The 14551-nt window shown below is 39.5% G+C and overlaps 1 protein-coding gene across 5 annotated transcripts in view; it reads left to right on the forward strand.

The window, feature by feature from the left end:
- Window positions 1–14551, forward strand: part of grk4 (G protein-coupled receptor kinase 4) — a 30068-nt gene that overhangs the window by 11238 nt on the left and 4279 nt on the right. For all 5 annotated transcript variants that reach the window (XR_013300867.1, XR_013300868.1, XM_077604497.1 and 2 more), the window contains exons 3-14: window positions 286–398; window positions 1710–1787; window positions 1904–2004; window positions 4415–4507; window positions 5211–5274; window positions 5492–5632; window positions 9050–9240; window positions 10685–10722; window positions 10888–10977; window positions 11096–11304; window positions 13231–13368; window positions 13600–13737. Coding sequence is in view for 3 of the 5 variants with exons in the window: in XM_077604497.1 (XP_077460623.1) it covers window positions 286–398; window positions 1710–1787; window positions 1904–2004; window positions 4415–4507; window positions 5211–5274; window positions 5492–5632; window positions 9050–9240; window positions 10685–10722; window positions 10888–10977; window positions 11096–11304; window positions 13231–13368; window positions 13600–13737 (1394 nt within the window). In the remaining 2 variants the exon portion in view is untranslated. The remainder of the gene's footprint in view (window positions 1–285; window positions 399–1709; window positions 1788–1903; window positions 2005–4414; window positions 4508–5210; window positions 5275–5491; window positions 5633–9049; window positions 9241–10684; window positions 10723–10887; window positions 10978–11095; window positions 11305–13230; window positions 13369–13599; window positions 13738–14551) is intronic.

Below are 14551 nucleotides of genomic sequence, written 5' to 3' on the forward strand. Positions count from 1 at the left end.
CCACCCACACCAAAGCCATGCGAAAGAAACTGCAACATCGGGTTGGCCTGGATGATTTCTGGATTAGTTACAAGCAGATGTGAGGCAGCAAATATTTATTTTTAGGCCTCTACACCGTACAAAAAGAGGAAGAGCTAACCCTAAGACAACAAACAAAAGTTATATCATCAAATAGTTTCAAACTGACTTAACCCCAATATGAGAATGACTTTTCTTTTCTTTTTGTCTGTAAGGTCACGTTACAAAAACACACAGGTCATTAATTTTCCCTGGTCTTTCTCTCAGAACGGGAATATACCAGTCTTTGTGAGAAGCAGCCTATTGGTCGGCTTCTATTTCGTCAGTACTGTGACACTAGGCCAGAGCTCAAGCGCTGCATCGAATTCATGGACGCTGTGGTAAGAGAACCTAACTTTCTGTTTAACATACAATCATTTGTGTCTACCTCTGTCTTCTTCAACATGTGGGACCCTCATCCTGGATTATTAGTATGGGAAGAGGGGGTCCTGTTTTCTCCTGTTCTCATTTTGGCAAGAATTTTGGTGTTGGTTGGGGCCGGTGGGATCAACGAAGGAGGTGATTAGTGACAGCCAGGCTCACTCATCCATGATGTCAAACCTGCGTCACGGCCTAGCAGCAGGCAAACACAGGCCCATGAAAAAGGACTTCATATCACATGCATGATGTGGATTTTGTGGTCGTTTAGCTAAATTTAGCTGAATGCACGACATACTAATACAAAAAAAATCCATGACAACATCATAAAAAATGTACAAAATGTATACATATGTTGCAACAAATCTGACATAGAGAAGTCAGTGAAAGGCAAATATATCAATACATGGCTTTATATTCTTATGACTAAAGCATTTTATGAGTTGCCCTTCCAACAATACAACCATGCTATAGGTCTCCATCATTCCTAGAAACATGTATTTCTGATATGTAGCCTGGCAGCTAAAGCATTTCATTCATTTCATAAGTTTCCACTGCGGAAGGCTGTGAATTCATCCTTTTTAATAGCCAGCAATTTTCTGTCTGCCATTAATCGTATGTGCTGAAGATGCTTTTCTTCCTGATTGTAGTAGACGTCATCAGGGGTTAGATCCAAAAGAAACAATTTTGGGAATAACTTTAAGACATTGGTGCTCAAAATGTCGATCCCTAAGGTACTAATGGTAGATTGCACAACAATAAGATTTGATCCAGTTATACCTTCTTTAGATTGACACAACGCGCTGCTTCCATGCTTTGTTGTTTCATTTCGCCTCATTTAAGGGGAATGGGGGAAAACTGCTGTTCGCTCATGCTCATACTGAATCCCCCCACGCTGCTGTGGGCAAATGTCAGGCTTGGTGTTGCGCTGGTAGTGGTGGCTTCTTTTCCACTCCGGTGGAGGACATTTTGAGACTGTGAGACAGTGGAATCAATCCCACACCCTCATGCTCATGAGTCACGTTTGCCACTCTGCGAAACATATTCTCTTCAACCCCGACATGAAGCATTGCATTTTTTGGGGATGCTGAATCCTTTTTAAAACCCTACTTGTATTGCTTTTTGTTACAATCCTTAAACAGCTTCAGAAAAATACTGCAAAATGTAAATACACAGGTTGATTCAGCACCTAATTTCACAAGCCACACATTCCCAAGCCCTGGTGTAAATACATTCTTGCTACGTGTGTGGTTATTATTGTGTTCTTCTCACAGGCCATGTATCAGCTAGCTCCTGATGAGAAGCGAAGGGACTGCGGATTGAATGTTTTAGACACTTACTTCAATAACGGGGTAACACACGCTCGTACTCGACACAATCATGTTACACGTGACAGGCATATACGTATACCTGGCGTCTGTGTTTCGTCCACTGTCACAGCACATTGTCTTTCTGTTGTCCCCTCAAGTCGGCAGCCCATTTGCCTGGTGTACCCCAAGATGTGGTTGCCGGGTGCAGGGAAAGACTTGAACAAAGTCATTGTAAGGAGCTCTTCAATGACTGCACCAAGTAAGTCTCATCTTCTGCACATTTACAGTGTGTCGCTGGATGACTTTTTTCCCCCCCTTTCTATGTTTATGGTTGTGACTAAATTTCCTCTCCGAATGGATCTACGCATGTAATGAAAGGAATGTTTGTCAGAGGCTTCTTTGTGATGAGTATGGGCCGTCACAGCTTATTGGCACCAGCAGAAGCGTTCTCCTTCACTGCGCGCCGGTGTTTGCAAACTGTGCTGTGTGCATCCTGTCACTAGTGACGATGAGGCAGCTGGCACCTGGTGCCCAGTTTTACACACATACATCCACACAGACTCGCAGACGAAAAGTGATTGAAAAGGGGGGAAAAAGTTGGTTAAGCAAAGAGCTCATCCGGATGGCTGGCATGAAAACAACTACAGCCTCAGTGTTCACATACATGCATACAAGCACGCACACTTGCAGGTGTTTCAGCTGCCGGCACAGCAAGCCAGAAGGCCCAAACAAACCAGGGATTATAAGACTGAATTTGCTTCTCATCACATGGGTTGCCTTGGAGAGAGATAGATAGATGTGAATATGTATATATGTATGTATATATATACACATACGTACATATATATACACACACACATATATATATATATATATATATATATATATATATATATATATATACATATATACATATATATACACACATATATACACACATATATATATATATATACACATACATATATATACACACATATATACACATATACATATATATACACATACACATACATATATACACATATACACACATACGTATATACATATATACACACATACATATAGATATATACACATACATATACTACATATATACACGTATACATATACTACATATATACACATATACATATATATACATATATACACATATACACATATATATATATATATATATATATATACATATACATATACATATATATATATATATATACATACATATATACACATACATATACATACACATACATACATATCAACACAGCGCTTGATGCTTAATGATCTTAATCAGGAAATTATCAAAGCAAGAGAACTTTATATCGACTGGATTCAATGAAAGCGTGTCTAAACAGCAGAGTGTAGAAACATGGAAAAAACATGTACTTGTCAGTGTTAACAAAACTGTTCTAGTGCACAATCATTCCTTCTTTCTACTGTCATTGCTATTTATACTCACTTGTGGCATTTTGACTTGAAGATGTAATTCCTTCTTGGATTATTATTTTTTCCTTGAAGGAAAGCCCAAGAGAAAGCAGGGAGAAACGTTTTCACAGCATACCAAGCAGAACGTATTGGTTTACTAACGGGTTTTCCTGCATTGCTGAGGAACTTTGTTATGTCATACCAAGTTCAAACGGGTATGGTTGCCCCATATCACCCGTATGAGTGCTGTTTTCTTTCCTCTTTTCTTTTTCGCTGGCTTGGCCTTCCTCAAACAATAGCCATATTGTAGCTGTGTTTATTTCTGCTCCCAGTGGAGTCTGTCGGGGTCTGGCACTGACCCAGCCTTTGCTCCTCGCTCCCTCGGCGTCTGTGGACAATTTTGACCTCTAAGACAAAGTCACATTTATTGACCTGATAACTTGTCTTGGATGACCGAACTTTATTGTAGAAAGATAAATGAACACTGTATTGTATTCACTTGGAATCACAGAACAGATCCCCATGTAACATCAGTTGCAAGGCTGTCACTACAGAAGACACACTATTTGATTGTTGGAATAGGATAAGACCTCTCTAAAAAAATAGAAGCCGATTTTATGTGATGTTTACAATTGATAACGTTTTCTTTTTCTTTCAAGCATCTGACACTTATTTAAATATTACCCTTATTTTGTCTAGAGCCAATTTTAGTCAATTGTTCTCATCTTCTGCGGAGAAGGTCAACTAGCATATTTAAGTGTTTTAAATTCTATTACAACAGGAACCATAGTTCAAATTAACTTGGTCTAACTTGGTCAGAAGTGCATATTCAGTTATTTCATTGACATCTCATTTTTTCCAAAATAAATAATAGATGATATGTCTGTACACGTGCCGCCATGCAATCACAACACTTTTGGATGGCGAGACTTTAGGGTTAACTTGACCTGGTTGCTATTTTAATCACTATGTAGCAAAAGCTTTGAAAAACCCCACACATGCCACAAACCAGGGTCAAATCAACTTTTACTGAGTGCTGACACCTTACATCTTACTCAATGCAATGCCACCAGTCGCCATGCCAGGGATTTGAACCCACAACCTCTGGGTTGGAGAACAAAATGACTTTGTTGTTGTCAGATATCAATAACCTATCTATTTATTTCTTAGCCTAAATGCCTAGTAATCTTTTTTTTAAATTAAATAACTAAATTAATCATAACATTTTCATGTTTCCCCAGAATAGTTCGTGATTATCTAAGTGGCGCACCATTTTCCTCCTACCATGAGTCCATGTACTTTTCTCGCTTCCTGCAGTGGAAATGGTTGGAAAGGTGAGAACTCTTCATGTTTAGCATCCACTGTTCATTGTTAATGCGGAATTGCTTGGTTGTTTCTGCAGCATCTGGACTTGTACATACCATGACTGTGATACTGCAAACAACAACACTCATATCTTGTCCAGACTAATCTCGAGTATGGGACGTTTGTATACTTTTACCAGTATTGCAACTCCCTCATGAATGCAATCTAAATCCTGAGAAACACTATCATATAATAATACTGCGTAGTCGTCACTATGCATCTGCCCATGTACTATTGATTCTCACAATGGTATTAAAGAACACACTAATTTGAAAACACTCATAAAACCCCCAACTTTTATTTATTAGTAACAAACAAATGGTGGCGCTAACTTTTAGTCAGCCAACACTTTCATTCGCAGTATACTAAAACATCCCAATTAAAGTTCTTTGTTCATTAAAACACTGTTCAATGACCCTGACAAGGATGCAGGATGCATCACGCAAAGGAAAATAACATTACATCACAAATAACTCGATTAAGCATTACTTATTTAGGGTTTTTTCCACAGCAAACAGAATACTGCAAATAATAAAATGCTTTAAATTCCTGCAAAAAAACTGAATACTATACCTAAAGGCATTTTTTCCAGCTTCATATTTTTTGAGTTGACTCATTTTATCTTATTGTATTTTACCTTATCTGTCTATCTTTTTTGTGTATCAATTCCAGGCAACCAGTAACCAAAAATACCTTCAGACATTACAGAGTACTAGGAAAAGGTGGATTTGGCGAGGTGAGTGTTGTCAAGTTAAAGACGCATGTATTTATTATATTGATGCAGAGATACTTATGTAATTGATATTAAAAGTAGCCTTTAGAGTTAACGCGACACCGTTTGTTTTTTCTCTATTGAATGGCGGAAAATTCAGCAGTGTGACGTTAACTTCCATGAGTTACTCTTTGACAGCAAATTGTGTTTGTTCATGTGTCTTTGGTAATTATTTTTCCAGGTTTGTGCCTGCCAAGTGCGCGCCACCGGTAAGATGTACGCCTGTAAAAAGCTGGAAAAGAAGCGAGTGAAGAAAAGAAAAGGTGAAGCAATGGCACTAAACGAAAAACGAATTTTAGAAAAAGTTAACAGTAGTTTTGTAGTAAGTACTACCTTTTTCTTATTCAACCTTTCAAACAAATTGATTGCTGTGTTTGTGTGACCCTCATGTGTGGCTGCAAATGGAACAAAAGGCATGTTTGCAAATTGTACTATATATGTATATATATTAAAGACAGATGTGGTATTTTTGAAGTCCTCATTTTTTGGTCAAGTGGTAATGGGACAAACACAATTGAAAGTAAATCACATTGCTGAATTTTTAGCAGCTCCAGGTAATTTAGATTAAGATTCAGGAATGTATACTGAGCATTTTGCAAACATGTCAACTTTTATTTCATTTGAAGCACTCTGCACTAATCATATAGGAATGCTTGTGAATTGTTCCATTTTTTTGTGATGTCTTGCTCCTTGGTGGGGATGACTTTGCTAGTGATATTAACTGTGCAAAGCTGCACATTCAAAAATTAACACAATTTCATGAAATGCAATGCAATTTAAAACTCAAGGAACTGCAGACCTGTCATATGAAATCTGAATTGAATCTGTGATGAGAAAAAAGTCATCCAGTGCCCTTTCTTTGAGTAGATGCGTCAGAACTTCTACCCCTTTCTAAAAAAAATCATCACCCTGCCACTGTATGACCATTCCTAAAACTTTTAATGGGGCCGTTACCCTTAGGTGATTTTCAATGGGGGACTTCTATAAACTAAGCCATAGTCCATAGCAAGTGATTTTTGGCTGCCACTTAAGTAGCAAGTTTGAGAATCACCAAGCTTCGCATTTCTTGTGTGCTAAGCCAAGGCAATGAGTGTCAGGAATGTGGAGCTGGTGTTAACATAAGGGAACATCTGGAAACTTCATGGCATAGTATGTCGGTAAATGCTTCGATGTTCCTCAAATAAGTTGAGCAAAATGTAGGGTCATGATAATTCTACAATCTCATTTTTTTATGCAGACTTAAATGTCCATTCTATTTGTGAAATCTGTGCTTTTCCCCCCTCCTCGTCTGTGTAGTTGATAAGCATGCATCACTTTTAAACCTTTTCAATTGCTCTAGAATATGTCCAATATTTGTATTTGTAATACCAGGATTTTGTTGCTCTTTCAATTTCTAAGTCATCATCTCAGTTACACAGGCAGTAAAAGAAACATAGCTTTTTACATGGCTATTTTTCTTTTAAACTGATTATTCCACAGACATGATTGTTACACAAAACGTGTCGATCGTTCTGTTGGAACACAGCAAGGCCTTTAAATGGGATTGAACAATTTTGCTTTTGTGTCCAGAAAATGTACGTCCACGGAAGCCAGTGTGGCTATTTCTTTATACACCCTCACACTGATGTCTACTGCAGAGCCTCTCTGTATTCTTGATTTGATGCTAATAGGTGTTTGAGTTGTTGTATTATGATGATGGGTGAGCTCTGTTGAGTTTTTTTTGGTTGAGTGAGTCATGGTATACGCACACACACAAAATGGAGTGGGCTTGTTACCGGACCTTACATTCAACCTTGTGTCACCTGGGATTGACACGGTTCTCTGCATGTGTGCGTAGATGTGTGCGGCACATATGTTTGCGTGCATGTGTAAGGGTGGGGGTGTGTTTGTGTATGTGTGTGTATATTCTCTGTGCTGCAGGCAGAACTGATGACTCGCCACGTACCTCTCTATCTTCAAGAGCTGCTCTGTTGCCTAGCAACACTGACCAAACAGCAAAAGCAAGGAGAAGAGTCAAGTGTTCTTTAGAACCCCTCATTGTGCTCTGCTTTTCTTTATCCTTTTGATCGGACTTTGTATTGGTCAATAGATATTGTTACCTTACCTTAATTTTGTCATGTTATTGTACGCAACTGTGTACATTACATAACAATATTAGCTTTGGCCCACCAGCACCTAACCAAAGACAACCACTCACTTCACTGTTTTAGTTACAATTTCAATACTCCAAAGAGAGTACAATTGGAAAAACATTTCTTCTTTCTATCAAATATTCGTTCAAACGACTATCATGGTAAAAAGCTGGCTTTAAATGAGATGTTAACTCATTCAATGACACTGCTCTAGATGAATATGCAGTCTATTCCAACGGTGTGGGCTGAATAATGTTTCCCAGACGTCTATCGCCATTAGGACAATTCATTTGTATCGAACTCATTTGGGGCTATAGATGATGATTCATGTCTGAAAATGAGGACAAGACAGGCTAATGTCATGTATGGCAGGCTGAGTGCGACAGTTTAACTCCTTGGCTGCCATTGATGATAGGAAGTCAAACCAGTTTCAACTGAGAATGGCTCACAGCAATCATTCATTGCCCGGCCAAAATTGAATGGATTGGATATCTGTCGCCATCAGTGGCACTGAAATATCGTCATTCAATGCCTGCCATCTAGGTTCAAAGAAATTTGAGATATAATGCATTCATTCATTTTCAAGACCGCTTATCCTTGTCAGGATCGTGGGACATGTAACAACTCTAGTGGCAGTGGCTGAATTCATGTAGAGCAAGGCTTTTCAGAAAGTTTGAAAACATTAATTGGAGTGTATAATATGGCATCTTAAACGACACAATCCGTATCCTGCTGCCAAGATAAACAAAAGGATCAGTCACTGAAGACTGGTAGTGTCTTGTTGATCTTGCTTTCCCCCTAATGCTTTGTGTTTCGGGGATGCACATGACATCACACAGGAATTTTCCCACACCCTCTTGCGGACAGTTACTCACTACGTAGTCTAAAGCAGATGGGATTCCTCTTCATAGCAGTAACATCCTGCTTGTGCAGCACTGTTCCGCACACAGTGCACACACACACACACAGTGCACAATACCCTGCATGTCATTGACCCTCAGGGAAGAGAAGGGAAGCTTGGTGGGAATGATGAGGGGGAAAATAGCGCTCAAGAAGGAAAGATTATCATATGAAAGCAAGGAACTTGATCTCGGTCTTGACATTTAAACTTAATTGACAAATGTATTGAGACAACCTCGTAATCAGATCATGACTCAATCAAGGATTGGACTCTAATTCCTCGAATCTTAACTGTTCATTTTAAGTCTTTCTGCTCACTGGGGACAGTTTGGGAAAGCCAAGGTTGGAAAGGCATTTGGTTGTAAATTCAATGTGGAAGAATCGCTTTGGCACCATTGGGATTGCAACTGCTTTGAAATATTTGATAAATGTAATTTATTTCGTGTCATGCATCGGGTTGATTTAATTGTGGCTTTTTAAATGCGCTAATTATTCTTCTGGCTACAAAAACGGTATACATATATACCAACTTTTAAATGATATATCGTGCTGCATTTGGTGTGTGAATGGTATGTAACCATTCTGCCCCTTGTTCTCTTACCTCTTGTCTTCTATCTTTTCCTCCTCCATTTGCCTCATATGCAATTCCTTTCTTCTTGACTCATTGCTCTCCCTCCTTGCTTCCTCTTAATGTGCTCCCTTTTTAGGTTAGTTTAGCATATGCCTATGAGACCAAGGATGCTCTGTGCCTGGTGTTGACAATAATGAATGGTGGTGACTTAAAATTCCACATCTACAACATGGGCAACTCTGGCTTTGACGAGCAGAGAGCCATCTTTTACGCTGCTGAGATCTGCTGTGGCCTTGAGGACCTGCACCGGGAGAGAATAGTCTACAGGTTAGAGAAGATGGACGAGGGAGTCAATCATATACAGGGAGTTCTCGAGTTCCGATGTTAGCGATCTACGACGTCCATTTAGTCTGCCCTGCATTATAGTTTCTGATTCGCTAGTGCATAGTGTTTGAAAAGTGTGGTATTCTAGCTTTAAGAAAACAAGAAAGAACAGCAACTACCATGGTAACTAAGCTTAAAATCAGAAAAATAAAGAAAAGAGAGAAATACTGGCATACATTGGAAAAAGATGATGCCTTCAGACCAAAGTCAAACCATTGTCCGAAAACGCCTCATTTGTCGCCAATTTCAGTTTTGTGGTCACACAGAACGTACGTTGCCAACAGTCGAAGTCAAACCACATCCGTTTCATGTAACCGAGTACTGTAATGAACCGAGTTGCAAATATGCTTCATGTTGCAATGTCAATATGTTGGTACTTGGACGTTTCGTCAAAAGACGTTTGGTCCCTGGGCGTTTGGTCGACCGGACGTTTGGTCGCCGGGTTGTTACTGTTGAAACCAGCTCTCAAAATTATAATCATGAGAGAGAGAGAGTGAGTTTAATATCTAAATATCTAATATCAAAATATCAACAGTAAACTCTCTGTCATAATTTGACAGCGAGCGAACCCGGCGACCAAACGTCCGTTCTACCAAACGTCTGTTCTACGAAACGTCCGTTCTACCAAACGTCCGGTCGACCAAACGTCCGGTCGACCAAACGTCCGGTCGACCAAACTTCTTTCGACCAAACGTCCGGTCACGTAATATGTTCAGTGCTGTGATTTCTGGGCTGATGGTAAAAACACCATGTATATGACTGTCGTGAAAGAGAGAGGGGGGAGGAGATGGCGAGTTGCTTTTGTTGGCGTCAGCTATGGCCTACAGTAGTCACGCTACGTGCTTGGGGTTGCAAATAAATTACTGAATACCCTAACTCTATCCACCTGTTAGCCACATCGGTAAATAGAGCATCTTATTTGTCATTGAATTTTATTTGACTTTTTTTTACTGTACGTGCTTTGTTGTAAATTTCGACCTTAACTGTGAAATCCGATGTGCTGAAATTCGGGTTACGTTGCCAGCGTAGAAACGGGACACTGTTGTAACTCAAGAACTCCCTGTATACTCCCTTTCATGGTGATTAGCTACCAACAATACACTTGGCATTGTACCCTTCACAATAACGATCTTGTTATTTATTTGTTTTGTTATAAACCATAAAATATGTTGACATTTTGCATTTGTGCTAGTTATGAGAAATGAATGAACACTGCATGCCAGACCCATGGCTTCTGCGTGATGCAATTGGTTAACCTAAAATGTGACATAAAGACAAGTATTCTTTTGACAATATGGCCCATATTGTAAAGATTATACAGTATACTATATTTAGATTATCAACGACTAAATGAAAAGTTCTTTAACAATTTTTGTTCTTTTTCCAGGGATTTAAAACCTGAAAACATCCTTTTGGATGATCGTGGTATGTACATGTTTATTTTACACCTCAGATTTGTTATATACTTCTTTGTAAGAGAGATTAGTCAATGAATATTTCAGAAGCTTCAACGGCATCTTCAGATATTTTGCTGTCGCTTAGTGCAGTGCTATTGCAATCTTTCTTTAACCATAACTACATCTTTTTTAGGGCACATACGCATTTCAGACTTGGGTCTTGCCGTGCAAATTCCTGAAGGAGAGACGATACGAGGGAGAGTAGGCACTGTTGGATACATGGGTGGGTATATGAAGTAGACTTTTTTTTCCCTCCAAATATTTTTGTGCTCTTTTAATAATCAAAACCGTACCCCTTTCAAATGACTATTTCCGATGTTTCTCTATCCCTACGTCCTCAGCGCCTGAGGTCATCCAGAATGAGAGTTACACCTTCAGTCCAGACTGGTGGGGTCTGGGTTGTCTTATTTTCGAGATGATCCAAGGCCAGTCGCCCTTTCGCAAACGCAAGGAACGTGTCAAGCGGGAGGAGGTGGACAGACGAGTGCGTGAGGATCAGGAGGAGTACTCAGAAAAGTTCTCTGAAGAAGCAAAGGATATCTGCCGACAGGTGAGGTGGAATGGGTTGCAAGTTCATGTCCAGAGCAGAGATGGGGACTATATCGGTAGAGAGATGTTTAGGGTGCAATGACCTGGGTCAAATTAGGAGAAGATTCATAGATGTAATGAGGGAGGACGAGAAAGTGGTTGATGTTGATCGGAGGATCATGCTAAGGACAGTGTGATATGCCATGATTGGGTATTAAAGGAGCCTCCATAAATTCTCCTCAAGCTAAGATGGCCGTGGTTCACCTCTTTTGAACAGGTGTGTGACAAAAAGGTCAAAACGTTTAAAGCACAGTTTTCCACAATTTGCCATTATGGAATAGAAAATGTTTTTATTTGTTGATTGTCTTTTTTTCCTCCAATTTGAATCTTGCCACACCTCCCACAACGCCTGGCAATGCGCGGGTACTGCCACCTCACCACTTACAAAATGAATGTATTCGTCATTGTTGTGCTGTTCCTCGCTTTTTGCTAGTATGGAAAGGCCTTAAATCTAACTCCAGCAAAGCATGTGTTCTTTTAATAAACAGCCACACAAAAAAGACACCACAAACTGAACTGCCAGATAGCTTTCATTGTCGCCCTTTGTCTACCATGCTGAATTCACTCCTTCTGACCCTTTTGTGCAATTTCACCCTGCACACATCATATTGTTGACCTCATTTAAGATTTACTCCTAAGAAACACATTGTGATGGGCTGAACTGAGTTGAGATTTTTTATTTACTATTTATTTTCCAGCTTTCATACCCATGTAACTTTATTATACCTAGGAAATAAGTGCTCAACGCAAACCTACTCAATGTGTAGACTGAGACAGGGACACTGTGTTTATCTGTTTCAGAGCATGAGACGTTTATTTGTGTCATGCTGTGGAACATTCTGGCCTGAGGTTCAACAGATTAGAAGACTCCCCAGGGGGAGGATGAGTAGGGAGAGCAAGAAGAAAGGTTTTTGGAATTTTTGGGGGGCATAGAATGCTCAGAGACTGACGGGAAAGCATTAATGCTAGAGATGAGCTTTTGCGTGATTCCTTGCTCTTGCATTTACTGTATTATTTCAGATATTGTTGGAAGCAAAAGGCAGAATCTTATTCCATTTGCATTTATATGGGAAATTCAAGCTGAACTGGAAATAATAAACCTCGTCATGGCTATGAACAGTCTAAAATATTCAAGTGATGTAAGTTGTTCAGAACACAAAGTCACAGGAAAACTGGAGGAGCGTGGTGCGCTGACAACTGAAGCAAAGGTGAACTGGAGAGGTGTGGTGAAAAACCCAGCACACCACTAAACAGCACTCATCCACTTCACAAAGCCTTCTGTGCTGTAGGTGGTGTAGAGGGTCCACAAGCTCTCAAAGAAACAGCACTGTGTTCTAATTCTAGACATTATTGTGTTCCATTAATCCCTAACTACTCTGTATGAATTTCAATGGAGTATTGATGCTCTTATTTAGTTATGTACAGTACAGACAGATACATGATGTCAGGAGTGTAAAATGCAAACCATTTTACCTTACATATATATCACAGGTGTGCTACTCGAGGCACAGGGGCCAAAAGTGGGCCGATACTAATATGGAAGGCCAGAAAATCAAATGAGGTGCATCGATTTCATGTTTTTGTTCTCTAACCACAGTTACTTTAGGATTTTCACGGGAAATTCAAGACCAAGTATAATTACAATTATGTGTATAATACTAATAATATATGACAATTACTCATTTTTTATGGGTTCCCAGTCATGGTAGCCATCCAATGGGAACCATATCTACTATGTGGCTGACAACAAAAATGAGTTTGACACCTACAGAGGGAAATGTTTGTGCTGGGTTCTTCTCAGCTTTTTTGTACAAAGTTATTTCTACATGATTGGAACATCATTTAAATCTTAAGTCATTTCTCTTCATATTTTTTTCTGTGCTTATAGCTGCTGGCTAAAGATCCCAAGAGTCGTCTTGGTTGTGTGGGGAGTGGCGCCATAGAGGTCAAGCAGCATTCTATCTTCAGGAACATCAACTTTAAACGATTGGAGGCAAACATGCTTGAACCTCCTTTCAGTCCTGATGTAAGTACAACTTTTATGCACAGACACGAAAACACCAACTCAATGTAGTATCATTTCCCCACCTAAATCAATGAATCCACATTCATCCTGTTACTAATGTACTTCATTTAACAGCTACAAGTTTTTGTCTTGTATTTGTCAATGATTAGGGCCCCCTTTTAATAGTAACCGCTGTAACTAAAACTCCTTATCCTTGTATTTCATTACATGGTAATTTTGCATTTCTGTTAGCCACGTGCTGTGTACTGCAAAGATGTCCTCGACATCGAGCAGTTCTCTACTGTCAAAGGTGTAAACCTTGACCCCACCGATGATGACTTCTACCACAAGTTCGTCACAGGAAGCGTCTCCATCCCGTGGCAAAATGAGGTAACTACAGGGTCTGAATACTGGGATGATGTCATTGTTTCCGCAGCACTTTACACGCCTACCTTACGTCAAAGGGGTCAAATTTGACATTCATGCTGATCAGCAATGATATTGTGTCCACTATTCTAGATACGTACTGCCAGAGAGCCGAATGACATTTTAACACTTTAAAATGTCCATTAAAAAAATGCACGATCAGGGAAGTATTGGTTAACCTTAGGTGGATTGGTTTGCAGTCAGGTGGCTAATTTATATGTAAATATAGCTTGAAAAAGAATCAGCCATTTTTTGCCTGTTTGATATGCAAGTTAGCCCCCAAGAAGTAACTGACAAAAACATCGAATCTGTGCCCTGGAATTAATTCTGCTGCCTGGAAAAAAAAACCTGAAAATGACTGGTTATAAGGCGCATTGGTTATAAAATAATAAACATTGTGTTATTTACTCTTGGGTAGATTCGCTCTACTTAAAAACAATGTACATAACATTGCATTCAAGGGGAAAAAATATAGGATTATAACAAAAGAAATCCCCAACAAGCAGGGCTATTGTACCATAATATCTAGTGGCCATGATAAAAACCACACGTAGAATTTAGTGTTCTGCACTTTGCTCTGTATTCCGCACACTGTTTTGATATCGGCGGAGGCATTGAAAGCAGCAAAAAAATCACCGTTCGCAGATGTACAGATTTCTGGGGAACTAGCCAGTATTTGGAATTCTCATGGCCCAAGGGATAATGCATAGACATGCCAACAAGATTACAACTGATTGGACCAAAAGAATCCTCCGCATAAGACTGCAAGCCAGGCAGC

Source organism: Stigmatopora argus, chromosome 7 (genome assembly GCF_051989625.1).
Source record: "Stigmatopora argus isolate UIUO_Sarg chromosome 7, RoL_Sarg_1.0, whole genome shotgun sequence".
NCBI lineage: Eukaryota > Metazoa > Chordata > Actinopteri > Syngnathiformes > Syngnathidae > Stigmatopora > Stigmatopora argus.